Genomic DNA, 26,547 nt, shown 5'->3' with positions numbered 1-26,547 from the left:
TCTTCTGGAGCGAAGTTCACGCTGCCTATACCCCCGCTGAGTGTAGTCTGTATTATTAGAGCAAAGACGCTATTTTTGGAGAGGTGCTGATACTTGTGAAGTGGGACGGAGAGAGCAGGGTCAGGTCTAAGAATAGGCCAGGGTCCCACGCTGGCTTGGAGGGGCATGTGACAGCCTGGCTGCGACGTGCTTCTGGGAGAGGAGGAGGAGGAAACGTGGGGCAGGACACCGTGCTGGAGTGCTAATGTTGAAGCATCCGTGAAGATAACCTTGTGACAAACCCTGTGCTTCTCCCTAAGGAAGAAAATAAACTCTCTTGAGGCTTCAGCGTTTGGTGGCTGTTTATTTATGCATTTCTCTGACTGGCTACGTATGGCTGCGCGTTCACTCATATTGTTTTTGTTATGTAGAAGCTGCTTGCCCTGGATATGAAAGATTTGTGTCAAGAGCTCCACATAATACAGGCTTCCTCTCTGCCCGAATTGCATTGCCCCGCAGGGCCTCCTGGCCCCCAGGTGAGTCATGCATTTGTGATTAAACCGCATCGTTCTCTCACTTGCTCCAAGGTCCTTACAAAGCTGTAAAATATCTTCTGCAAATGCTTTTTACCACTTAATAAGCATACCGAGCTCTGGCTTAATTTCATTTTTATATGACTATGCATAAATCATGTAGGCTTTTTACCCTGTGTTCTCATCCCTGCCTTGCATACTCCAGTAGGTTTCAAGTTCACCCTTCATTTTTGTGGAGTTTTACAGTGGGTAGCGCCCACGAAAAATCCCGGAGGTGCCATCACTTCCTTCAGAGGCTCTTCGCTATTTTTTTCTTTGCTTTAGACTGTGTTGTCCTTTACATGAGGGAAAGAGCCCATGGAGTGGATGCACCAAAGGTGCAATGAACTTGAATGTTAGTGGAGTACATCCCTGAGAAGGCAAACACCTACAGTACAGATCAGAGCCAAAGAGGGGCTTCAGAAGGGCAATGGGATGGCATTCAGGAGATGTGGGATCTCCTAGCTTGACCTGCAACATCTCTGCCTCTGACTTGTTGGATAGCCTTGGGTCAGTCCCTTTGAGCTCCTGTTTCTTTTTCTACAATTTGTACATTCAGAAATCTTCTGAGGAAATGGTCCACCTCTAGCGGGAAGGGTTTTGCAAACCTCTCTGTAGTGCAGAGAAGATCACCCATCTGCCTTTCCACTCCAGTTCATTCCTCCAAATTAAAATAGAACTTTTCAGGGAGAGGTACTTCCAGTTTCTCCTGGGGCACAGGTGGTCCCTTTCTATGTGCCATGCCTGGTCCTCTGGGACAGTGATTTTCCTCAAGGCCCCTGGGTGCCAGTTTTATTATAGTACAGCTAATAGCAGGCACAGCACAGGACCTTCGCTGCAGCAAAGCTGTGACTGAGGCTTTGGCAGCCTGAGAAGTTAACAAGCACCCAAACACTTTAAAAAGCAAGGACAGTGCATCACAGTAAAGGTTCAGTTACGTTGCAAAGAGCTTAGCTTTAATTATTTAGAAGTCAATACTTCAGAAGGTATTTGTAAATAGTCTAGAAGATGCAATGTGAAAGCCACAAAGTCTTGTTTTATGAACCTTGACTTTTCGACTCTGCCATTTCATCTTTGCTGAGATGCAGGATGAGGCAGATTCATTTACCATGTGAATGGTGAGGTGTGGCGAGAAGCAATGGGAAATGTTTGTCCTCTCCTGTATTGAGAAAAGTCTTCTCTGCATTATGAAAGAGTCCTGCAGTGTGGTTGGCCACAATCCAGAGTTGCAGTACATGTGGAAGAAGCAGTTGTTACTTTAGTCTCTGCTAGAGTGGTTTTTTTAAAAAAATCCTCTTAATACTCTCTCTGACTTAAATTGGAAGAACAGTAATATTAATTCTATTGTTCTGCAAGGTCCATTGCTATAAATAATATTAATCTTGCAACCAAATGATCTATGATCCCTCCAAGCATATTTTTAAATAGAGTAGGCTGGCAGATTTTATCACAACAGCAGACAGTAGGGTGGGTATAACATGGCTTTGGAATTTTTAATTACAAATTTCAGGACTGTGTCTTATAATGGGACAATGTTAGAGCCAGCAGCCCTCTGGGCAATACTTTTATGACAATGGTCACCTGGAAAGAAATGCTATCATTAAAAAAAAAAAAATCTAAGAAATATTTCTGAATTCTTTTCTGCTGTAGCTTGCATGACTTTCAAAGGAGTTGTAAAAGCTCATACTGTTGACTCAGAGCTGAATTTTAACACTTTCATAAGAAGGAAAATTAGATTTGTAATTATATAACTCAGAGTATAATTCCTCCCATGTGTAACCTAAGGTAAAATGAAAGAAATAAGATAAAATTTGGCTCTGATTCTAATAGGGCGCATTCTGATTTACACTGTTCAAAACCTAAAATAACTCTACTGACTAAAATAGTTGGAGTAATTTGCATTTGAGGGTAAACTTTGCTCCTGTTCATGTACAGTTTGCATCATGTTTTGGACAGTATAAGACAGCCGGGATCCAAACCTGGAGTGAATGATTTGTACAGTGAATCTAATGCTCCTCTGATGCAGGCTCATGGGATTTTTTTTTCTTAGTCATTCAAAAATAAAAGGTGGTCTGTGAACCGAAGCATTCTAGAAACAAACCTGTTTTTCTGATTTTTTTTTCTGAGAGGGGGTTCAAGGTCTCCCTGGATTAAGAAGTCTCCTGAAAGGAGAATCAGCTTCATTTGAGAGAGAGAAGTATCTTCACGATTCAGAAGCGGTGGCAATCATCTTCCATGTCCACACCACACTGCAGAACCCATCCCACATGTTTTATGCCACTTCCCTTACCACGACTTTGGCTGACCTCCTTTGTCAGCTGATGCAGTTTCTCCATGTCTTCATTGTCGCTAATTCTTCAGGACTCAAATAACTTCTTATCTTTCCTTTGCTCCAGGCTTTTTTTCTTGATAGTTTTCTTCATCTAGAAGATGATCCTGCACTTCTCATGTCAGTCCAACTCTCCAGCCTGCCGTTCAGCAGTGGCACAGACCTGGCATTCAGAGACCATGTTCAAACACCACATCCAACACCCAACCTTGGGGGTTCACTCTGTTCCCAGGAGACAGCTACAGGGCCATGGGTTGAGGGAAGGCAACCACCAGTGCCTTCTTACTAATGCATTTGCTTTTCTCCCTAGGGTCCACAAGGAATTCCTGGTATAATGGGACCAAAAGGGGAGAAAGTAAGTGTCTGTGTTATGGAGTTTGGTATGTTTTTGAGGGGGCAAGGAAAGAGATGGGGGGGCTTGTGTTCACCTTTTTCTTGTCTGTTTAGTCAATGGTGGACCTCCTGGATGTGGGGATTTGCTTTAATTTGAATGTAAAGCTCTGAATTGGTTTGCAGCTACAATTTAAATCTTCATCTTTCAGTGTTCATTTTCAATCTTGAAATATTTTTTATGGTTTCTCATGATAGCTACCTATGTCTACAGTATGTGTTAAGAAAGCAGCTCAGGTGCACAAGTCAGTGATCTTACTGATCCAACAGCCTTTGACCCCCTTGTCCCTCTGGCAGGACATGATAAGCAGAGCTCTCATATGCAGTGTTAATTGTATGGGTCAGCTCAGATATGAAAAGTGGTCTATATGTTAAGTTATGGCTTCAGATCTGCAAAGCATTTGCTCCATGATGAAGCTTAAAGAGCCTTATACCTGAAGCTGGGCACGTAATTACATGTTTTGCTATACAAGGGGGTGACTGTAGATTTAGGGCTGAAAACACAGGAAAGACCAATGAGCTCTGTTAAAGCAATTCTTCTCATTTTACCTCTGGAAGCAAAGTCTTGAACACAAAGATATTCCAAATATGTGTGGTGCCTATGAGACTAACGTATTCCTTTCTCTGGCAGGGGGAGATTGGCAGGCCAGGAAGAAAGGTATGAATGAACGAAGGTGCTGTCTCAGATACCGGTCTAATACTTGACATATAGCAGCTGTCAGAGAGGCGTGCAGACAACAGTTAAATACAATCAGCTAATGGTGAAGTTTAACCTGTTTGTGCTGCTTCCCCTGGTACCCAGGATGGGTGGTAGGGGAGCTCTGGGTGCAGGGCTGGAGAGCTGGGCTTTCTGGCTTGGAGAGCTGTCCCAGCTCATTTGAATTTGACAAATTCTCTCAGTAAGAGCATGTGGCTCTGGCCAGACAATTAAAACAGAGTGAGAAATTACTTGAATTATGTCTCTGTGGAGAGGGGAAGCAGAGTATGGGAGCTATCATAAAAAGTGTATTAAAAAAACCCAAAGAAAGATCAAACATTTTACTCCTCCGAAGTCAAGACAAGGCTCGGCCAAATAGCCCAGAAGAAGGAATAACCATTAATGATTACACTTACAGAGTTCTGGCACCAACGAAATATACTGACTACAGTCCTATGCTTGGTGACACATGATCCATGATATATCGTCAAAAATATGTGCCCCTACATGTGATGAAACAGAATACGTTATGTCAGTCGCTAAGTGCCTCCATTCAATGTAATTAACTTTAAAAGAAGATAGAAATGCAGGATGAAATCAGAGATATGCAAGGGGTAGTCACTAACCAGGAAAAGAAGTACCCTTCTAATAATATACCAAGGATTTTAACACCCTTCTAGTAATATACAAAGGATTTTAACACCAGCTACCAATCAGTAATTTAAATTAATATGAAACACATAAACAAAAGAGGTCTTTTTCTTTAATCTAAATTGCAAATGCCCTACAGTAAACAAAAATGTTACTTATATAAATTCAAGTGACCAAAACAGTAACCCATCAGCCTACAAGAGAGTGCAAACCTCAAACACTGTTGTACTTATTCTTCTGACAAAAACTAGTAGGTCCCAGAGGAGAAGTTGCTCAAGTTGCAAATAAAACAGTGTAACTCCTGCTAAAACCTGTCTGGCTCTTGGGAGGTCATTCTTAGCCCCAAATGTCATGATGACATTTCTAAGATAATATTATCAAGTGGTGTAAAGCAGTGGAATAGCACTAATCTGCAGCATTTTAGGAGATACTCAAAGAGTGATTTACAGGCAGTAGTTAAAATAGATAAATAACTGTATGTATGTAATTATTGCTAGTCATATAGTAGCTAATAAAGAACAATTATAGCTGGTAATATGAGAATGTTCAGAATAAGAATAATAGTAAATAAAAACAGGAATATCTTAAAGATTTGGTTCTGCTCTTAATGTAAATTGGATTCATACTGATATAATTACACAGAATCACAGAATCACAGAATGATAGGGGTTGGAAGGGACCTCTGGAGATCACCTAGTCCAGCCCCCCCGCCAGAGCAGGTTCACACAGAGCAGATTGCACAGGAATGTGTCCAGGTGAGTTTTGAGTATCTCCAGAGAAGTAGACTCCACAACCTCTCCGGGCAGCTTGTTCCAGTGCTCTGCCACCCTCAAAGTAAAGAAGGTCCTCCTCATGTTTAGATGGAACTTCCTATGACCAAGTTTGTGCCCGTTACCTCTTGTCCTGTCACTGGGCGCCACTGAAAATTACATGCAGGTCTTTTTGATTTACATGGTACTATTAAATGAAAAGAGGATTTAAGTTATTGATACTGGGTTTTTAGGACAATTATTTTGGTTGCACGTAGATTTACTCTGTAGCTGATCTACTTATTTGAACCAGTGTAACCTGGTATTTCTGCGAGCCCACCCTTCCTCCAGTAGCATCAACACAAACTGTATTATGAATATAATATAGTATTTTTTGTATTAAAAAGAAGGTAAAGAAGCATTTGCAGATCTTTTCCTGAAATGACTGTATTCCTCCGTAACTCCTGTCTGCAGTGGAGGCCTGTGTGTAGGAATAATGTTATATGAATCATTGTAACTGTTGTTTTCCATTCAAGGGTAAACCAGGTCCCCCGGGTGTCCCTGGGATGCCAGGACCTGTAGGATGGCCTGGACCTGCGGGACCGAAGGTAAGACTAAAATTCACATGGGATCAGCTGTTCAACATCACGATCTCAATAACATTTGTCTGGGGAAGTCTCTAAACCACTATCTGCTGGAGGCTGGGAAGCTGCAGCAGTGCAAGGACAATCTGTGCTTGCCCTATTTCTTACACTGCTCTGCAAAGACCTGCCCAGTCGAGTGTTAGGTTACTCCACTTTCAGCCTAGCCCCTGTAGCGCTTCTTATGTTGATTAAAATACATGACAGGGAAATTGAAAGTCAATCCAATGAAGACTCATTGATAATCACTGGTGTCTCACAATCATGTGAATCAGTGTTTCAAAACTGATCATCAGCTTTATGACTGTTCTTTATGATGAACACTTTGCCTGAACGTGTACTTCTTGGCAGTGTAACTGTGTGTCCATGCGATCAAAGGGAAAATACCAGGCTGGTATCAGGGGAAAGAGATTACAAACCATGTGGATTGCTGATCACATCTTTGAAGTTCGTTCCCATACAAACAAACGTTCATTCCTGTGATTTTTCATAGCCAACAGCAAAAGAAATGGCAGAACACGCTTTGCTACTGCAGAGTGGTTGCTTCATGTGCGTTTATTATTAAAAAGCTGCAGGACAGTCCTTTATTGAGTATTAGCTTATGCGAAAGCTATACAGCTCTTCACAAGAGACGCAGTATACGAAGTTTCTACTGGACTTTTGAGATAACTTGCTTTTCTTCAAGCCAGTATGCATCAGGCAAAAGTACTGCACGCAATGTTTAGTCTGAAGCCACATTTTCCAGTAAATCTTTGACTCTTCATTTGCTCCATGAAGGTTGGTGCCTCACCTCAGATGATGTGATGCAGTAGCTCTTGCTACTGCAAGAATAATAGTAGATGGCTTCTGAATTCAAGCCACACCTGGAAAGCAGACTCTCAAGCTCTTCACAGCTATGTTAGATGAGGAACTTCATATTATATAGTATGTGGGGATGTAGGCAAGCAACAAGAGACTATGTACAAAAAAAGGAGCCAATGTTCACTTTGAACTATGAGGTGAGGAATGGTGTTCCCTGAAACGCAGTGTGCTGTGATTTCTCACAGTGAGAGCTGTGAGAGCAGAAGGAAGGTCCAACTACCTCGGTCCCTCACAGTCTGATTACTGGGAGCACAGCAGTCAGAAAACTCATTCACTTGGCCTTTTCCTTATATAAGCTCTAGTTTTATTTATGAAGTCTTCCTAATTTTGATATTATCTCCTCTTTGTCTATTGTTATGCTTTTTCATCACAGTCCTAGAAGCATCCCTCACATTCAGGAGTAACACTTTTTCCTATATTTGACTGCAAGTCCTACTTGCTGTTTGATTCCAATTCTGCTTTTATTGTCTCCTATGATACCTGTCTCCTCTGTTCTTTAGATGGGTTCACACTTTCATTTCTTCTGCTCTTTATAAATTTCAGTTTCCTGCCTGTCAGTGAAGGCTCCAGTCGAATAGAGGCCAGCAGATGTCTGTGCTCACTTCCATCGGTTGTGTCTCTCTTTCCTTTCTCTTCTTCTGATCTCTGATCTTCCCAAACTCCTGATACTCATCCTCACTATAGTCATTTGCTGCATCTTCTTGCTGTAAATCTCCAGTAAGCTCCTGTTTGGGTTTTTTTCTCATTCCCATCTCTGTGCCTTCTATTTCTTCAGCTGGGTCTCCTTATTTTTCTTCTCTTTCTTTGACACAGCCTTGGTCCATTCCTTATTTCTCCTACTTTGTTTCTTCAAGTCTTTTCTGAACTTCTGCTGGGGTAGCAGCCGATGTGAAAATCCTCTCCACTACTAGGACAGTGAAAGCCAAAGGAGAATGAGAGCCAACTGTATTCTGCTGGTAGGGCTGCTGCATGTCTGCGGGGACTACTCTCTATTTCACTCTAGATATAATTAGCTGACAGCAGCCAGAGAAGTTGTTGTAAAGACTTTTCATGATTTACTGGCTCCAAACCACTGTAAAGTACATGGTGGTTCAGAACTACAATAAAAGTAGTCACTATGCCTCCCCAACCATAAAGCCTTGCAGCAAAATACCCTCCTTTTCTGCAACTCAGTGGAAGTGATGCTGGGTAGAGGCAATGCACCTTCATGCAGTAAAAGGATGCTCTGCTGCTGCTAATTTGCTTCCATGTCCTTTAATAGCATCTGGCAAAACTGAAGCACAATTTACACACCCAAGAAAACGCAAATAGAAGAACAAGATAACATGAGGACTCAGGCAGAATACAATTGCAATATAGATCGCTGACTACAATGCTGCACCATGGTCAGGCTTGTCTCAAGTACATTCAAATATGACCTCGTCAGAGAGCCACAATCAATAACTCTCTTTATTGACCCCTTTAGGGTGAAAAGGGAGAGTTGGGTGTGATGGGATTGCCAGGTACAAGAGGACCAATGGGCTCCAAGGTTTGTTAACCAAACACTGCATTTTCAGACATTGGTTTTTAACGCTCTGCTGACAGCTGCTTCCCTCATGAATTTGCTGGAAAGCATTTATCAAGATATATCTTTTCTAATACAGCTAAAAATATATGTTCTCCTTCAAACAAGGTTATGTTGTCTGGTTGGGCTTGGCTGTGCTTTTGGCTTTTCATAAAAATGCTTTGGTGTAAATTACTGTAATGCAAAAATTTACTTTAACAGCAAAACATAGATAATTGAATCCCACTAGAAAACTGGAGTTCTTAAGTGTATCATCTGCAGCATTAACTTGTGTCTGCAATGTTTTCCACCCACCTCGTAAGACTGTGGAGATCATTTTGGTCCTCTACTAAAACTATGCATATGTATTGACAGTTGGATGGTAAGCACAATTTGGTCTGGATGTTCTAGTATCTGCACATCATTGTCTATAGCATAGCCTCTGCCTTTACAAATTGAGGCCACAACATTTTAAGGTAATTGTTAAAAATTATGTAATTGGTTTACTCAAATAAAGGACTTGAAAGAAGAACTGAACACTGTTGTTTATTATGTTTCTTAAAGAGAAACTCAGTTTAATAGTAATCTTCATATTAGAAGATTACTTAAGTATAATTTGAGGATATTCCACAGGGGAAAAAAACCCAAAAAAAAACAACAGAAGAGGAAGACTATTGCTAAAATTATTTTAGATTATTAATTGTGGCATCTAAGGCTTCATACACTTTCAGTTACATTTTATTTTCCTTGTGTCAATTTTAAAAGCAATATCAAACCTGCTGGCTTTACCTGGCTTTTTCACAATGGCTTTTGGGCTGAGTTGTCTTGCCTTTAATTCATATTTCATAGTTCTGTTTCAGTGCAATTTTAGAAGCTATAAATATTGATTTGCATTTGCAAGTTGATGCAATTAATTACTTGTGCTTCATTCTTTTTCTTCACTTTAAAGTCTGCAAGATATGAATTTGCTTCTTGGGTAATCTTGAAAGCGAGAAGCATTAAAATATCTATCATTCCCTTTAGGGTTTTCCTGGAACTAGAGGAGAAAAGGTCAGTGTGGCAATAGAATAATGTATAATTTAACAATTGGAACAGTTATGTAAAAAAAAGTAACTGTAGAAATTAGATTGAATTTTGTTGGAGTGAAGCCTAAAGGTCCCACTGAGAAATGAAAACAAGCATCAAGAAGGAGCACAGTATTGTGGCTTGGGCTGGGATGCTAAAGTGAGTTTTACACCCCATCTTCTTGTGAACTAGTTACTACAGTACACCTCACTACAGTTTCCCCACCTGTACAATGGGTATAATAATCCTTAATTGTTGGTCTGGTTTCTTTAGGTTATATATACTTTGGCACAGAGACAGTTTTTACTTTAAGAACATACAGTGGAACCTGAATTTGGATGAAGCTCACTGGAAAAATAATCAAGTTTGGAAGTATTACGTCCTGGAAAACACATATTTAAAGTAATTAACTGGGGAGAATGAATCCCTTTTCCTACAAGCCTTGCTCTTAATTCTGTTATAATATCAATGAAAGTAATAAGGAAACATTTTAGGGTATCTACCGTATACCTCACTCTGGAGATATTACTGTATTCTGCGCAACTTCAAATAATGCCTCATGTAGGAGAAATATCTTTTGCTTCCTTCTGAAATTGTAGTAATCAAGCTGTTGTCACCCTGTTGTCTCTCTCCAGGGATCCAGAGGTGACAGGGGTGACAAAGGAGTCAAAGGAGACCAGGTAATTTTCTTTTCCAAATGGCTGTGAGCTTTAGCTGAACGAGCACATGAAGACTAAGGTATTTCTGATAGAAAAAACCAGCAGCAGTATGGACAAAGGGAGCCTGGAGGCATCTTCCCGGGAGGGCAAGAGTGGCGAGGGAAGACAGTGGTCCTACCTGATGGGAGGGTGGTGGGGCAGCCTACATGTCCATGTGCCCCCCAGCCCCAGCGTGTAGCAGGGTGACAAGGCAGAAGGGGATTTCCTTAGAGGTAACCTCAGTCTCTCCTGGCCTGTGCACTCCAGAACCACGACAGCTTGCCAAAAAAAAAAAAAAAGTGAGATTCATGGCCTGGGGGTTCTTTTAACTAAGAAAGGAGAAGTAAACTGCCTTTGATGTAAATGGAGAAACGCCATTCCCAAATGCAGACTTTGGGAGTTGTCCAGGTAGCAGGGTTGCCTGTACACAAATGCACAACCGGGATGGTTTTTGCCAGAGAGGAAGCAGGCGGCAGAGGATCAGATGGAGGAGTAGTGTTACTGTACAAGGGGCTTTACAGTAAAATTTTGCTTATAGTTCTCCACCTACTGTATCACTCGCAGTGCTGAATCACAGTGTGGGTTTTTTAACCGATATCAGTACCTGGCACTTGTTTTTCTTCTTTCCAAGTGAGGTGCTGCTTTGCCAAAGATCATCCACATTTTTTGATGATTTTTCTCCTTTTACTTTGTAGGGAGAAATAGGCTTCCCTGGAATGCTGGGACAAAAAGTAAGTGGGGGTGATGTATTGGGGAGTTGTGTTAAGTGCTGGCATAGGGTCAGTGAATGGCTTCAGGGACATCCTGGAAAGTATAAGGCATTGAAGCTCTTGCTTGACTCAATGACCAACACTTCTTGGACTTGATCAAATTCTTTAGGCTATTTATCTTAGCAGAAAACTCTGAGATGTAGCAGTTTGTTGTTGTTTCTTTTTTTTCCCAAAACACTGGTTTAGTCATAATCCTCCTCCTGTTTAACATATTCAAACTCTTGAGTATAGATTTATAACTGCCCTAATTGTTTGGGTTTTATTCATCTGAAGCTAATAAATATTTCCTTCTTGATGCTCTGAATTGAAATAACACTATTATAAATAGCAGTGATAACTTTGACCAGTTTTTATGTCATCGTTATTCTGTACTTGAAAAAGAATCAAAATTCAGATGTTAGCTTATGGATAGAAATCCTAAAGGAGGATAATTTTATGACATAAGCACATCTTACCTCTGAAATTAGGACAAGGAAATAATGGTTGCTTCTAAGGAGGCTAGAAGATGAGTGAATTCTCCACCCTTCCCCTGAGTGATTTTATTACATGTGCATCTTAACAGCAAGGCAAGATATTGCCAAGGTGTCAGAGAGTTTTGCTTTCCTTGACCTCGAAATCTCTGAGCATGTTTCTGATCTCACTGTTTGGCTTCCTCTTTAGGAAAGGATTTTTTAGGGAAATTTGGGTAAATTGTAAGAGATATTATTTACTTTATGCTTGTTTTAAAATATTTTATTATAATTTTGGATTTCCGAGAAAGAAATGGTGCCAGCATTATCTAAAGGAATCATGTGAATGAAAGCACTGTGCATCTGCTGTCTTGTATAAGACAGGTATAACCAAGGTAACGTTCATTTCTGTACTTACGTGCTGCTTCCTTCCCTCCACACCCATCAAGGGAGAAATGGGCCCAAAGGGACAATCTGGAGTACCAGGACACAGAGGACCTATAGGAAGACCCGGAAAACGAGGCAAACAAGTAGGACCATGGTGTTTCCTCTTCCCATGACTCATGGCATCTGTGTGGTTGTGGCATACGACCGTGTGGTCTGTGCTTTTGTGGCACCATGCACTTCATCACAGTGGGAGCGAACAGAAGCCCTGAAACACCTCACACGCATGCACAGGCTGCGCAGGAGTTAAAGTCCCAGCTTTAGGACTGTAACCTTATCGGCAGCATTCAGCTCCCTGGCTGTGCAGCATAGGGAAAGTTGTATTTTCCCTGGCTTGGTAACAAATTCATTGAATGTAACTTGAGCAGACCTTGACCCTTGCCTTTGAATCCTAAGCGACACAGAGCTACGGTCCCAACTCCACCTGATGGCTAGAGAGTTGGCACAAGGTCCAGGTCTCAGACAGTGTGGGACATAACTCTGTGGGGCCCTACACTTTGTAGATCCCTAGCCCTGATGCCGACTTAGGGAGCAGGGCTGCTCGATTTACAGGCAGCTTTGTAGGCTGCAATGGCAAATGGGATATATCCAAAATTCAACACATTTCAGCCTGCCCAGGTACCATTCTCTGCCCCTACCAAAAATAGGTTCCTGGGATGAGCGAAGGAAGGTTTGTAGGGAAACACTGGCTTTCTGGGACTCTGAATGAGGGACAGATTGCTGTGGATGCTACAAAAACCAGCCCTCCTCTCATCAGCCCCAGGAAGAATGGCAGGAGCAGCACCTTGCAAGGGATGTCCCATTGCCTGTCCATGAATTTTCTCCCTGGCTTACCAGTGCAAAGAGCTACACTACTGCTAGCAAAAACACTGCTTGTGTGCACTGGCAGTAGCCGCCTATACACGAAGAATGGTATGCTGTAATGAATTAAACTGGCATGCGGTCTGTGGCAGTGAAACCCACTGGTCTATACAGCCACGCCTCAGTCCTGTATTACACTGTAATACACTTCTGGATTCTAGCACATGCATTAAGTGTGCATCCAGTGTCCGTTCAGGCTCTGCCCTTGCTGCCGGGCCCACCTGGATGATGCGTTCTGTCCACGCCATCCAATTTGGTTGAGTCACGCTTTGCCCAGGCCAAAGCGTTGGTCAACACAGATCAGCTTGCAGAGCCACAGTGCAAAGAACCAAAGCACGAAAACACCCTCTCTGTTTCTCCCATTTCCTCTGTTAACACTAAACCAAGATTGATTTGTTAGACTGGATATTTATATGATGATTCTCACCATAGTATTGGATGCCAGGGACATATTCTTCTGCTCTGAGAAAGGTCAGGAAGACACATAGTGACCCTAAGGGATGGTAATCTTGTATGGAAGCAGTTCAAGTATGGGATGCTAGACAAATGGTCCTTATTTAGGGCTCAAAATAATTATGCTGGTGGAACTATTTTTCTCAGACTTTCAGATGAATTGTAAAGACCAGGAGTTGTGTGTAAATTTGATACTGACTCCTCCACTATAGCATTTTCCAAGGAGGAGGTAGCAATATTGGTATAGTTACCTATTAAAGTCACCAAATGGGCCTCTTTGAGTGCACCTTTCCTTGTGTATTTATTTTAAGCAGTGATATTGGGGGTACAAAGGAGACCAGTTCTTGGTGCTCTGAATTGCCGCCTGCAGAGCCTGTTTCTTTCCGCTGACTAACGGGGAAAGGAACCTGTTCTCGTTAGACCGACTTTGGTGTTAATGTGCATCTGCTCAGATACAGGAGCTTGTAGATGCCATGGTTAATGGGCTTAGCTGAACGCATTTTATTTGCAGTCTGGTTATGCCCAGGATTGCAAACAGAAGCACATGCCTGCTTCACTGTTGCTCTGATGCTGTCAGCTAACAGCTGAAGTGAAATAATAGCCAGTATGGGGAAAAATTAAAGTTGGGTGTTGGGGAGGGAATAATAGGTCACCAAGTAAGGAAGGTATGTGCAACGTAAGTCTGCTAGATTACCCAGAAGAAATATTATTTTGTCCTTGATTTGTCACTTTTTAAAAGCTGATGCATGGTCTTTGGTATTTTGGGGGTTTTTTTTTGTAAACTGTGCTCATCTGTCCTGCCAAAGTAGTGTGCACAGAATATGTTTCTGTAGATTAAGGCAAAGAGAAGATGTAGAGCCTGCAGATCAACTTGAACACAGTGCACTCCTTACTTGACCTTAGGTGTTTTGTCACATTACACAGTGTCTTAATCAAAAAGTGATGACGGCCTGTCATAATTTAAGGCAACAACTAGTGTGACTAGAATAACTGTAGCCTGGCCCTAAATTAGGATTTCCAGGCCCAAGACTCAGTACACAAACCCCTTTCTGGCACCCTGAAAGGAATTTCAGCATTGATCTTCTGCAGGAAAACTGGGCTTCCCTCTGTAATTGGTAAACTAGCTGTTTCCTTTCTTTTCTAATCCTTTGAAAAAACTTGAGAGTGGCATTTTAAGCTTCTGAGTCTCTGACTGCTGCCTTTAAGTGCTGTAGTTATCTTCTGGCTGTTTGCTGAGCTGAGAGGATAGTTTCCATCAACATGGGGCCATTTCCTGTCTCTTGATCCAGCTGACATCCCTAGATAAAAGCAGCTAAATTAAGAAGGTGTCACTTCCACTTCCATTTTGAGATACGTCTTGATTATCTCACTGACTTCTTCAGCTCTCCTCTGCGGCAGGCTCTTCCTAAAAGGTGGCCAGGAAGCGGGAGTCACAAGTCACAGCCTCACTGCCCTCTGACTGAGATACAACACCCAAAGCTTTCTAACTTGGGAATTGACCCCAAGGAGCAAGTTTAGGGTTTCAGCCTTGATAAGGAGGAATGACTTAGAGCTTTAGATAACGTTACTTTGAGAAAAGGGAGAGGAATATAAAAATTGTCCATGGGCAAAGCTTTTCTGAATGCCATGGGTGCATGTGAAAAGAAACAAGACAAAGATATTTAATATAAATCTCTGCCACTATTATTTAATCTATCTGTGCTAAACAAGAAATCGTTAAGCAATCATTCCTCCAAAGCAGGAGACACAGCAGACATCTCGTTTTCAGGCAGCACATGTCCAACTGGCCCTGGCTTGCCTCTGCCAGATCACTGTTGTGTGGGAGAAAGACATTTCCCACAGACTTCTTGGGGGCTACAAAATCCAGGTCTGCCAGTTCTGTGTTGCGTAATGTAAGAAGTAATTAGGGATCAGCATCGCTGACGTTCACATAAATCCTGGAAGACTTTGATGGCACAGAGCTTACCTAATAGGATTAAACAAAGCAAATATTCAATTAGTTCTTCATGGGCCATGGCAAAATCAACCTTCCTCTGTTGAAATGGTGCAAGTGACATTCAAACATATCTATGGGATACAACATATTATACAACAAAAATTATTTTAGCATATATTATTATATATGCTTCATTACTCCGAAATTAGACATGCAACCACTCATCATGCACCTGTGAATGCACATTAACCCAGAATTACACCATCTTCAGGGAACTCATGTCCTTTGTCATTAAAGGAAATCTACACAACACACATCATTTTTGTTATGCTAAAAAATGTATGCTGTTACATAAAAATCAGATCAGATATTTAAACTTTAATCTATGTAATACAGTTCCGAAATATAAATCTGAGAAATCCAAGCCTTGAAGACTGTATGAGCAGGAAGATAAATATAGTTATTTTTAATAAGTGTCACCATAATAAATTCAGGAGCAAAAATAGGAAGGTGCTGAACTGTTCTAAGGTGAAAATTCCAAATGCCTAAGCGTATAGCTGCACAAACAACCTCCCGTGAGGCAAATTAGGACTGATTTTACAGAATATTAGCTATTGTATGATAACTGTGTGTAAGCTCATCTCCCATAGGTAATTTTACAGCATTTTGGAGGGACACCATTTTTCAGCATGGTGTTGCCACACACTAGCTTGCGCTTTGTAAAGCCAAGCCCTTGCTTGCCTTGCGATGATTTGTTAACATAGCTATACCCACAATGAAAGTCGAGGAGACACAGGAGTCCAGGCACCTAAAGTACTTCTGAAAATAGTGTGGGCCTCAAAGTCATTAGCGTGCTTCTGAAAAACTGCACCCTAAAACTGGGAAATGTCACTGTAGAAGCCCTTGCCGACGCCTTATTGAATTTTCTTTTTTTTGCCCCATTGTGTGTTAGTGCAGTAACTCAGGATTTCCAGGGTCACCTGTTTCAGCTCCACCAGCCCTTTCTTTCTGAGATGCACTGACTCCTAGAGAGCTACCGAGGTAAAAAGGCATCCTTAAAGAAAGGCCACCAAATGATTGGAGTCAGAGCAGGGTGATTCCTGACTTCACACAGAGCAGATCTGCTGGGACCAGCCACTTTTAGGAGCAGAATTCCTGCCTGGACATGCTTTTCTGCCTCCACGTAGAAGAGGACAGCACCTCTTCCCTGGGGTGGTGGCTATGAAGTTCATGCTGCATGTCCCTATTGGCAAACATCTTGGCTTTCTTGAAAGGGAAGCCAGTGCTGGCTGGAAGAGGTTGTTATTAATAGTTTGGCTATATTAATTAATTAATTAATATTAAAAATTAAAATTAATTAATTAATATTAATAGTTTAGCAAATAAATGGATGTCTCCTCTCTCCTAGGGACTAAAGGGAGACATTGGACCTGTGGGTATTATGGGTCCACCTGGAAGGCCTGGTCCTTCTGGCCAGCCGGGCCCCCCTGGACCTTCAGGATCAGGTAAGCAGGAGATCAGGTGATCTCCTGAACAGTGTCCCTGCTCCCCAGCCCTTCCTGACCCATCACGTTTGCCTACATAGGCCCCTTTACAAAAAGTGCTGCAGGGCTTCGTTTGCTTCTCCACTGACAGCAAGGAGAGGATTTCTCCTGAAGGCAGGTCATGCCATCCTTGTCCATTGTAAGGACTCTATACCTTTCTTCAAAGCCTACAGATAAAACCAAAAACATGGTCTATGTGGTCCCTGTGGGACTTTGGTAGATGGGGTTGATGAAAAACCATCTGGCAGCCTTGGAGGGACTAGTTAATCTCCATCATCAAAGGTCTGCTGCTTCTCCAGATACCCTGGCTAACAGTGAAACATTGCGATTTCTAACCAGCCAGGACATGCTCACCCTATGCAACTCTGTAAAAGAGAAACAGATGAGAGTCAAGTCACAATGGCAGCAAGAAAAGAAGGGAAGAGAAGGAAAGGGGTAGGAGTCAGAGGGAAAAAAAGGGTGGTGAAAAAAACCCTCTCTCTTTTTAGTGAAGTGCTGTAGATCTATGCTTGCTGCAATTGTGCGTGTTGTAAAAATAATGAGAAAAATCTTCTAACTGATAATTGAACAGCTTCAAAGCTATGCATGCACATGAACTCTAGGCAGCTTGTAAGACCAAGCGTAGACATGAAGGACAATACACGACCCCCAGTGTTCAGTGACAGTGAACCCTCAGGTAGAGTTTCTCAACCCACATATATACTAAAGTACTTGAAAAGCAAAACCAGTTGGAAACTACTGTTGCATCAAGTGGACAGCAGCTGCTTGCACTGCAGCCTGTCTGTTCAATGTCCTCTTCCATTTTGCTTTCCCGTTTTCTTCTCTTGCTTATATCAGTGGGCAGGAGGTCTCCTCCTTCTGATCGTCTGGAAATGGTACATCTGTGAAGCTGGGGGCTGCTTCAAAATCTTCACATATCTCATGTCTTCCATTATGAAACATCTTTGTCCTGAGTAAAACAGATGGAAGTTTTCAGAGGGCAGAATTTTCACCATGCTGATGGGAAGGCAGCCAGGATCTTGAGATTACTTTTTAAAGGCTTTATTCCATCCATGGAAAGTTTATGTGTCAGGCTTGTTAATATTTTTCCTCTAGAATATAAATTCTGATCCTAAATGACCTTTATGTAATGATGTCACTGCTTGCAGTGTGAACATGTTGGCTCATAGTCTAATTCTGCAGAGTAGCGCATCCTTGCCAAAGTTTGAAAGTCAAAAAGCAGTATTTTTTTTAAATTTTTATTTGTAGCAGTCCTCTATTTCTGGATGGGTTTTCTTGTACAGAAACCTCTGAAACAGCATTGCTCAAGTGGTTGCACAAATGCACAAGCCCAATGCATTGTGGCTGTCTACAGAGTCTGACTACTAAACTTGGTGCATAGGTGCTGTAGAGTGATCCGTGTGTTCATCATGACCTGAATTTCTGTAGCTTCAAATGGGCTGACATTTATCTGGAAATCCTAAGCAAATGGCCTCTCTTTTTCTCTGTAAAGTTGGTAGAAATATTTAAAAAGTGATCTGAAAAAAAAATGACTGTGGTACAAACCCTGGTCTTTCTCCTGAAGTGCTGGAATCGGTGGTTCTGGTACTCACTTCCTTCAGTTCCCAGTGGATTTGGTGGGAGATGTGCATCTCTGAAAATTTATGTAAATGCATATATCCACCTGACCTGTAGTTTTTCCACTAAGGCTGCGTTTGTGTTTTGTATGTTAACTTCATAACAAGGCAACCTGGCATTTTGCTTCCTAGGGCAACTCACAATAGGACCAAAAGGAGAAAGAGGTCTTCCAGGGCCTCCAGGAAGATGCCTCTGCAGATCCCCACAACATGTGAATAACCCGCCATATGAGGAACCTGTGTTTGGACACAGTTATCCGAAAGTCCCTGCGGTAAGCAGATTTTCTGGGAGAGGATGTGAGCGGTTCTTAAGTACTTCTGTTGCAAGAGGTGGTGTACTCACTAGTATTTTGGATTTAACAGGGAAGATGTCTGTATGTGGGCAATTTGATATTTCTAGTATCCACCGCTTCTGAGATCCAGTCGGTGCAAAAGAGTTTGGTCTCATAACTAGTCTGAGGGTTGTGTGGTTGAGGTGCTGAAATGCAGATGTTTCAAATCATCAGTTAGGTAGCACGTGTTTAGAAACCTTTTTTCAAGTCTGAGGATGCTCTCTTCCATCTCCTACTGTACATATATAATCTGTTCTTTTCATTTCAGTAAATTGAAATATATTTCAGATTGGTCAGTGAAATAAGCATCTCTTTCTTACTTATTTTTATATCTTCTTCTTCAAAGACAGTGATTTCAGAATTGAATATCGAGGCCAAGCATTTCACATATACAATAGAACTTTCTCCCAAAGCACAGACCCTCTACCTTGGACCAAAAAGGAGTCTCCATGCACCATGGGAGTCAGACATCTGAGCTCCTGTCTGTAGACATACACTTTAGATAGCTAATTTCAACCTCTAGCCTTCTGGAAAGCATTTTTACGAGTAAATTGGAAAAAGTACTTTAAAGAACAAGTGATTGGTGGGAAGTGACCTAGCAATCTTTCATCTCTGATTTCTCTGGGCTTTGTAAATACTATTTCTGTACTTTTCCTTCTGCTGGTCCCTGCCTTATTATTCTGTTCATTGTAGCACTTAATCAGCAATGAAAACGCTACCTTGCTGCTGTGTACCAGCATAGCCCAGCCACTCCACTCATGCAAGTGGATATTGTGCCGTGCCTGGTCATCTCTGAATGACAATAAGAAGCAATTAGCTGTGTTAACTTTCCCATCTGTCACATTATCTGAAAGCTGTTACAGTGTGTGAAAGGGACATCTTCACAACACTGTCCATTAAACTGGGTCATTTAACTCAATCTTTTGCATGAGTGTGCTGCAAGTCTTGTCAGCTGCTTGCTCATCCCTGTCTGTGTTGTATTACAAAAAAGCAATGGTATTTTTAAAACTTAATGGTGAGAGAAAAAAGTGCAGGAAATAAAGGTGCATATCACATCATGCTGCACACTAGTGCAAAAAACTGTTGTGTACTTCACGGCGTGGAGAGCTCATAGGATAAGGTATAAGGCTTGCAATATTCTGTGTAGGTCTTATGACCCTCTTTTCCATCTGGCACAGTTTCATATTGGATCTTGAAAGATGGTAATGAGAGTGTAACTACCTAAAATATAAGTACCCTATACTATCTCTATGAACCCTCATTTGATGATGATCAAGTGCCATTTTGTTCTCAGAAATGAGGGATGGCAAAGAGGCAAGCCTCCGCTCTGAAAGTGGAGCGCTTGCAGAGCAGCGCTCCCCCTTTGCCTGCCCCATTTGTTTTACTCCCTCGAGTGTCACGAGCGGGAGCTTAAACGTTGCTACTATTTATTCTGTTCAGATCCCCATGCAGCAGTTATGAAGCCTGCCTTGCACCACTTGACGACTATTGTCAGGGTTGCTATAGCTGCGCATGGAAAGACCCCGAGAAGGTGCTCTGTGCCCCCAGTCCCCGTGTCGCGTGGTTTGCCGAAGCAGCATCCTACCGCAGCACGTCCCCAGTGCAATCGCCCACTTACCCGCCAACTCCTCCCGTGCCAGCACTGCCAGAGGAGGGGAGAGGCTAGGAAACAAAGTGCTGGCTTTCTGTCACTGGCTAAGATACATTCCAATTTTTAAATCTTTTGCAATTTCAAAGCCCAGTATCTGTAACAGAGAGTTTCAGAGAGCACAGATCTGCTATTGATTTCAAGAGAAATTAGAGCTTTGGGGTTGGGACTTGAGCTCCTGAACACAATGGCTTTCTATTTCTTTGCTTTCTTTCATTCAAGCTGAAGGCATTTTTATTCAATGCTTCTTTAATGAAATTGGCCTTTGTCGAGGGCTATGGGAATATTCTGCTATGTAAAAATTTCAGGGTAATTTGTTTTTAAAAGAGCCAATTCCTTTTATGCTGGTGGGAATCAGGCTCAGCCCCAAATCCATTTTGCTCAGAAGCACTCCATTTGCTTTTTCTTAATTTAAAAATGGTTTGAATCTTGCTAAAATTAATTTGATTAAGCTGGTGAAGGAAGAGATTATTTCCTAATGCCCCTTACAGCCAATTTCAGTGACTGAGATGTTAAAAAAATTGGTAAGAAAGCAGCTCGTCCTAATTTTTCCATTTTGAACTAATTTTTTCTGTTTCATTGAAGACTTGGGTTTAGGCTAAAGTATATGCACATAAAGAAACATACATTTCAATGCTGGTTAAATCTAAACAAAGTACAAAGTAGTAAAAGATAAGTGAAGATTGCATTGAGCAATGCATGATTTATTTTGTAGCCACAAGCATGCCTAAAACATTGTAGACAAACCCACAAAAAGCACTTATGCCCATATGGATTTTGCAGCTGTTCCAGCATCTAACCATTTGAGCATCTGACAGTTTTTCTCGGCAATGGTTGTGCACGAGTATTTGTATGATCATTAACTGTGGATGTGCATTTTGAAATAGGGGCCATTGGAGCCATAGCTAGGTGCTCAGGAAAGACCAGTCTCCTTTGGAAACTCGTGTCTCTTCTTACCAGTCACAAAGGAGCATCTTATGGTCTGGCAGTCCATGGGTGTAAGTTCTCACACCATTCTGTTTCTGAAAACAACCAAAACATTTTTCTGTGTGATTATTTACCTATTTGGAGAGACGTGTCAGTTGGCAAAAATAGATTCTGTGACGATCCAATACTTCTTGAGAGAGTTACCAATCACCTCTTTTTCTGTGCCTCAGATTTTTGTGGTGAATAATCAAGAAGAATTGGACCGGTTAAACACCGAAAATGCCTTAGCTTTTAGAAGAGATCAGAGATCTTTGTATTTCAAGGATACCTTTGGATGGCTCCCAATCCAGGTGAAAATATGACTCTCAGAAAACTTGTAAGTGTATGTTTCATTTTTAAATACAGAACATACTTCTGTACTTAAGTTGACATACAGAATCAATGAAGCAAATGGAGAAAAAGCTTATTTTTGAGCACTGCCACAACTGTACGTAATTCTGTGACTTTTGTTCACAGGAGTGTTAATTACTGAGGAGTTGACTCATCAGTGTTGCAGGTTTTGCTAACCTCCCTGTGAACCAGGCTCCACCGGTGAACGAACTGGGCCTGAGTTCGGGGAATTACGACAGTAAAGAGCATTTTTCGTTTAATACACAATAAGGCAAAACTCCCCAGGGTACAAAGTTGCAGAAAAACACAAACCCTGCAAACCAAAACCACATATTTCCTTATTGCTTCAAGGACCTAAGCTAAGTCCTGCTGAAATCAGCAGCAGGATCCTTCTTGTGTCCACTGGACTTTGACTCAGATTCTGTGTAAACCCTGTGAACCACCAAAAAGCGGGATATGGAAACCCAGTTGTGGGATCTGCCTCCTACAGCCCTTCACCTCTGCTTCCTAGCGAGGCTGCTCATGGTCCAGTTCAGTAACCGCTGTGTGTTTGTTTGGCCAGCTCACCCCTTTCTATCCCGTGGATTACCGCTTCGAGGATGGCAGTACCTGTGGAGATGGGATCGTACAGGATGGGGAAGAGTGCGACGATGGCAATGCAGTTGTGACTGATGACTGTATAAGTAAGTTACAGTGCATCAAGAGCAGTCTCTTTCTACCAGGGATGGTTCATTAGTTGTTTCCACAGGGTACACTGCTGTGTAAATCACACAAGTGTTTCACTCAGAGGAGCTTGCGTGGTTTGTGGGAGCTTGCGTGGTTTGTGGATCGAGTGCAGGCACGGGGAGCGGGAGGCACAGTGGCCATAGTGCAAAAACTGAGGTCCTTCATGCATGTGGATGCCACACATCAGCACAAGACAGAGGTGATGCCAAGTACTTCTCATGCATCCTCACTGAGGACCGTGTACCTCACTGAGCAGAGGTGTCTGCAGTCAGAGCAAAACCACAGCATTTCAGCAGCCAAATCCAGCAGCTGGTTTACACACACACCTTCCCTGGGGGCTGCCAGCTTTCTGGTCAAAAGCTGTAGCATACTTTTGCACTGCACCACAAAACCCCTTAGGATAGGCACTGAAGCTGGCTGTTTCTAAAAGTAAGCTAGATCCTGGGCCCAGTGAAACCGCTTTGGATTTTGTTATTCACTTGCGTAGGGAAGGTGTCAGCCCACTACCTTGGCTATTAGGTTTATACAACATTTGATTCCTGTCTAGTCAAGCTTCCTTTCATTTCGCTGGTTGTGGATGGCAAAGAATATATAAGAACAAGTATCAGCCAACACTGAAAGATGCATTTTTTTCTTTTTCATTTCTGTAGCCCTCCATTTTTTAGCCTGACTTTGAAAATGAGGTGTATGCGGCCACGCTCTGTGTGAGTTTGTCCATCACCACCCTTCCCCTTATAACTTAGGAATCCCAGCCAACTTCTCAATGATAACAGGAAAGAGATTTCAAAGAAAATTCAGTTGCAAAAGGTATAGGAAAACATATAAATAAAAGCCCCTCTAAGCTTGCCTGACTGCAGAGTAATCTGGTGAGAGATCATGAGCTCTCCAGGCTCCAAGCATGAGAAAATTATTTAATTAGAATTTGCAATCAACCGTGGGGAACAAGCATGCAGGAAAATAGTGTTCATTAGTTCTAGTGCCGGCAAAATTGTACACCTGTCTGGAGGCACATCATGCTACTTTGTGCTATACACTGGGCAAAGATTCAGGTTGATCGAGGCCTTGCAATACATAGACTTCTGACACTGATGTGACCCAAAGAGTTATCATTGAGTACTTGGAAATGAGCACATTGTCATCATTCTGCTCTTGTGACTGAACCAAAAGAAAAAGGTTAACCAAATGTTAAGTGGATTTAATTGTAAAATTTGCTTGTTGTTCTTAGAAACATCAATTTCTAACAAACTTGGTGCAACTAATTAATAATTTCTATTTGTAAATAACCCACTTTTTAACTCTTATAAACTCCCTATTCTTGAGTGTCCTTTTAATCCGTTGCTTAATAGTGTCCCCAAGATGTCAAAGGGATTTCAGCTAAATTAATTTGTTCAAGTTATAAAGTCACACTCAAAAAGTTGAAGACATCAAAAGCAAAGTCCAGTTGCTAAAATAGCAAACAAACCCACAAATTACTGCAGCCTATATGCCAGCCACCATGAAAAAATGTCACAAGGCCTGCTCACACTCAAGTCAGTAGGAGTCAGCAAAACTCCTAAAAACAGAGATCTCATCTTCAGTGTGGGGAAAAACACCTTTTTGGCAACCATTACATACTTTTTTTTTTTTTTTTTGATACTCAGGCAATAGGTCTGCATAATTCTGTTCATATGTGGAAACTCGCAGGAGACACACATAGATAGTGTGCAATATTGGGTAAAGTTCTAGGTTGGGATTTTCAAACCACTTAATGAATCTCAGTGGTTTTTTGAAATTGTGACCTCCCCAAATAATTTATGTTATTGAAATTAGGCTGAAAAAAGCATATTCTTTGTAGTGAAGAATATTGCTCCTCCTAAGATAGTCCTTACAGGATGCCCTCCCCAAAATGCCTTGGTTTATACTTTACCCGTAAAAATCTAGTTCCACTTACCTCACCTGCCTCTTTTACATACGAAATGCCTTGAAGGTATTTCTTTCTGTATTTTTCACCAGGATGCCGCCGTGCTTACTGTGGAGATGGCTACAGACACGAGGGGGTTGAAGACTGTGATGGGAAGGATTTTGGATATTTGACATGTAAAACGTATCTCCCTGGGTATGTATGACCTGTCTTCACTTTGGGGTTTTTTGTTCTTTCTTTTTTTCTTTTTTCTCTTCGCCAGCTTTAAAACAGAAAAGTATTGCCCACTTAAACCTTGTTCCACTGGGACCACTGCAAGTAGTGGGGGAGAAAAAGTCTGTCAGATTATTTCTGTGTATCACTGACTTTAAGGGCTAAATCTAGTCTTTCAGTAATAAGCACATGCCTCTTACTGTACAAAATGAATGACGGTCACATAGACATTTGTTTGCCTATTGCTTGCAAAGATTTCATTTGGTGACATTATCATTGCATTAATGTTCACCCATAACATACCAAGAGCAGGAAAGACCATGAGAAGGAAATGATCACACTGAAGGAAAAAATATAACCCAAACCACAACCTCCAACCGACCTCCTGTTGCCCTTACCGTTAATGGGGTATCTTTGTTTCTGAATCAACCTGTCATCTATCAGCCTTTCCAAAGACCAGGAAATTCACTCAATAGCAGATGCAAAGCGATGCATCTGCTTAGCAATGTCCTTCATTTAAAACATCTGCTTATTGTTGACTTGCCTTCTCTGCCTTAGTTTAAGCAGCTTCCTCTGGTCAGCATTTTGCCTCCAAAGCAGTACCTCTATTTAACTGTCAGGTATTGTTACTGGCTAACAGGAAACATTTAATTTGCAAATGAAATTTTACGCAGAGCCCTCATTGTTCATGGAAGAATAATGTGCTAATTGACAGGAATAAGAAACCACAGGATGCCTTTGTAAGTCAAGTGCTGTGCTAATCCTTCCACTGCAATTGTTGGAGCACTCCTGGTGTAAGAGATTACTAAAATCGAGACCAGCAGACCTGACAACCTGAAACATTTTACAGAGATCTCATCTTCAGTGTGGAGCTGTTTACTACTGTGAAAACGATTCCTTTCTAAGAGTCTGAAGTTTGGTGCCAAAAACAGCACTACAAAAGCTTGAGAAATTTTTATAAATTTCACTTTCCATGTATAATCAAGTTGTGAAGAGCAGCTTTATTTTTGTGTGTGCAGTCTGTGAATTATCTGCTAAACTAAAGAAAAAGCTGTGAATCATGAGTAAAATGGGGTAAGTATGTGAGCGTGGCACTCCCATGGTAGTTTCATCCCAAAGCACCCTTTCCTCCAAGAGCTCTGCTACAAGTGATTTTGCCATTTTCTACTCTTTCCAGCCCCCAAATCCCTCCTATTTCACACACTGTCACTTCAGATTTTATGTTGGTTTTCTGAGAATGTGGGTTATCCAAGGACATAGTTTTAAGGACCTGCTTTATGGCTGCTTAATCCACAGTTTGTGGATTATCTGATGGATGGGTTATTCACTTAGAGATATGGTAGCAATAAAAACTCATCAAAATGCTTATTTTATTAACATCTCTGGTCAGGTCTTCAGTAGGTAGAGTCACTGCAGCTCAGTTTAAGTCAGTAGCAAGACAAAATCGCTGTTTTTCCTTATTTTGTAAGGGCCATTCCATTTACTTTTTTTATTTCAAAGGTGGGCATGTGTCTCTATCCTTATTTCAAGTACATGAAAAATAAGTTGAAGGACAGGCACAGTCATGCCCGCTGGAGCTATTGGAAGGAACTGGAAAAACACTTAACTCAGCACCTCAGATATTTTGTTACACAGTTCCCATGGGTGAGTGCCAAGGCCTCCTGCACTCACTCCCACATAACGCTCAAGTCCCACTGTCAATGGGATTTTTTTTTTTTTTTTTTTTTAATTAACATTGCTGGGAATTAAGTCTTCACTCACAGTTTCTCCTGAACTCTTATTTTGCTGACAAGGGGGAACACAGTGGAACGCTGATGGAAATTACCCTCTTATTTTGGTTCCCATATGTTGCTGCACATCATGGCATTTTCTAATGTTCTTCACTCCTACAGAGGGTTACATCCAGGAACCATTTAATGTGAACTATAGCATACTTTGAAACTGAGATATTCTCTTTTATTTTAGGTCTTACGGAAAATTGCGATGCACTTCTTACTGCTACATTGACTCTACACAGTGTCGATACTTCACATGAGGGGAGTGGAGGTGGGTAGCATCCCACATGTAGTGGGGTGCTAGGTGCTACACTATCATCTATCCGAGAAGGACTGGGACAAAAAAAACACCCACCCACCTCTGTGTGAAAACAAACAAAGAGACATC

General features: G+C 41.6%; 1 protein-coding gene across 1 annotated transcript in view; it reads left to right on the top strand.

Moving 5' to 3' along the window:
* Positions 1-26,547, top strand: part of COLQ (collagen like tail subunit of asymmetric acetylcholinesterase) — a 41,690-nt gene extending 15,143 nt beyond the window's left edge. Inside the window, exons 3-17 of the mRNA XM_059818561.1 lie at positions 411-515; positions 3,191-3,235; positions 3,902-3,928; positions 5,904-5,975; positions 8,335-8,397; positions 9,436-9,462; positions 10,113-10,157; positions 10,871-10,906; positions 11,844-11,924; positions 16,497-16,593; positions 18,381-18,520; positions 21,386-21,505; positions 22,108-22,228; positions 24,264-24,366; positions 26,350-26,547. Of these exons, the coding sequence (XP_059674544.1) occupies positions 411-515; positions 3,191-3,235; positions 3,902-3,928; positions 5,904-5,975; positions 8,335-8,397; positions 9,436-9,462; positions 10,113-10,157; positions 10,871-10,906; positions 11,844-11,924; positions 16,497-16,593; positions 18,381-18,520; positions 21,386-21,505; positions 22,108-22,228; positions 24,264-24,366; positions 26,350-26,419 (1,152 nt within the window). The 3' untranslated portion in view covers positions 26,420-26,547. The remainder of the gene's footprint in view (positions 1-410; positions 516-3,190; positions 3,236-3,901; positions 3,929-5,903; positions 5,976-8,334; positions 8,398-9,435; positions 9,463-10,112; positions 10,158-10,870; positions 10,907-11,843; positions 11,925-16,496; positions 16,594-18,380; positions 18,521-21,385; positions 21,506-22,107; positions 22,229-24,263; positions 24,367-26,349) is intronic.

This window comes from Gavia stellata, chromosome 6, assembly GCF_030936135.1.
Source record: "Gavia stellata isolate bGavSte3 chromosome 6, bGavSte3.hap2, whole genome shotgun sequence".
Taxonomy (NCBI): domain Eukaryota; kingdom Metazoa; phylum Chordata; class Aves; order Gaviiformes; family Gaviidae; genus Gavia; species Gavia stellata.
This window is presented reverse-complemented; position numbering and strand designations above follow the sequence as displayed.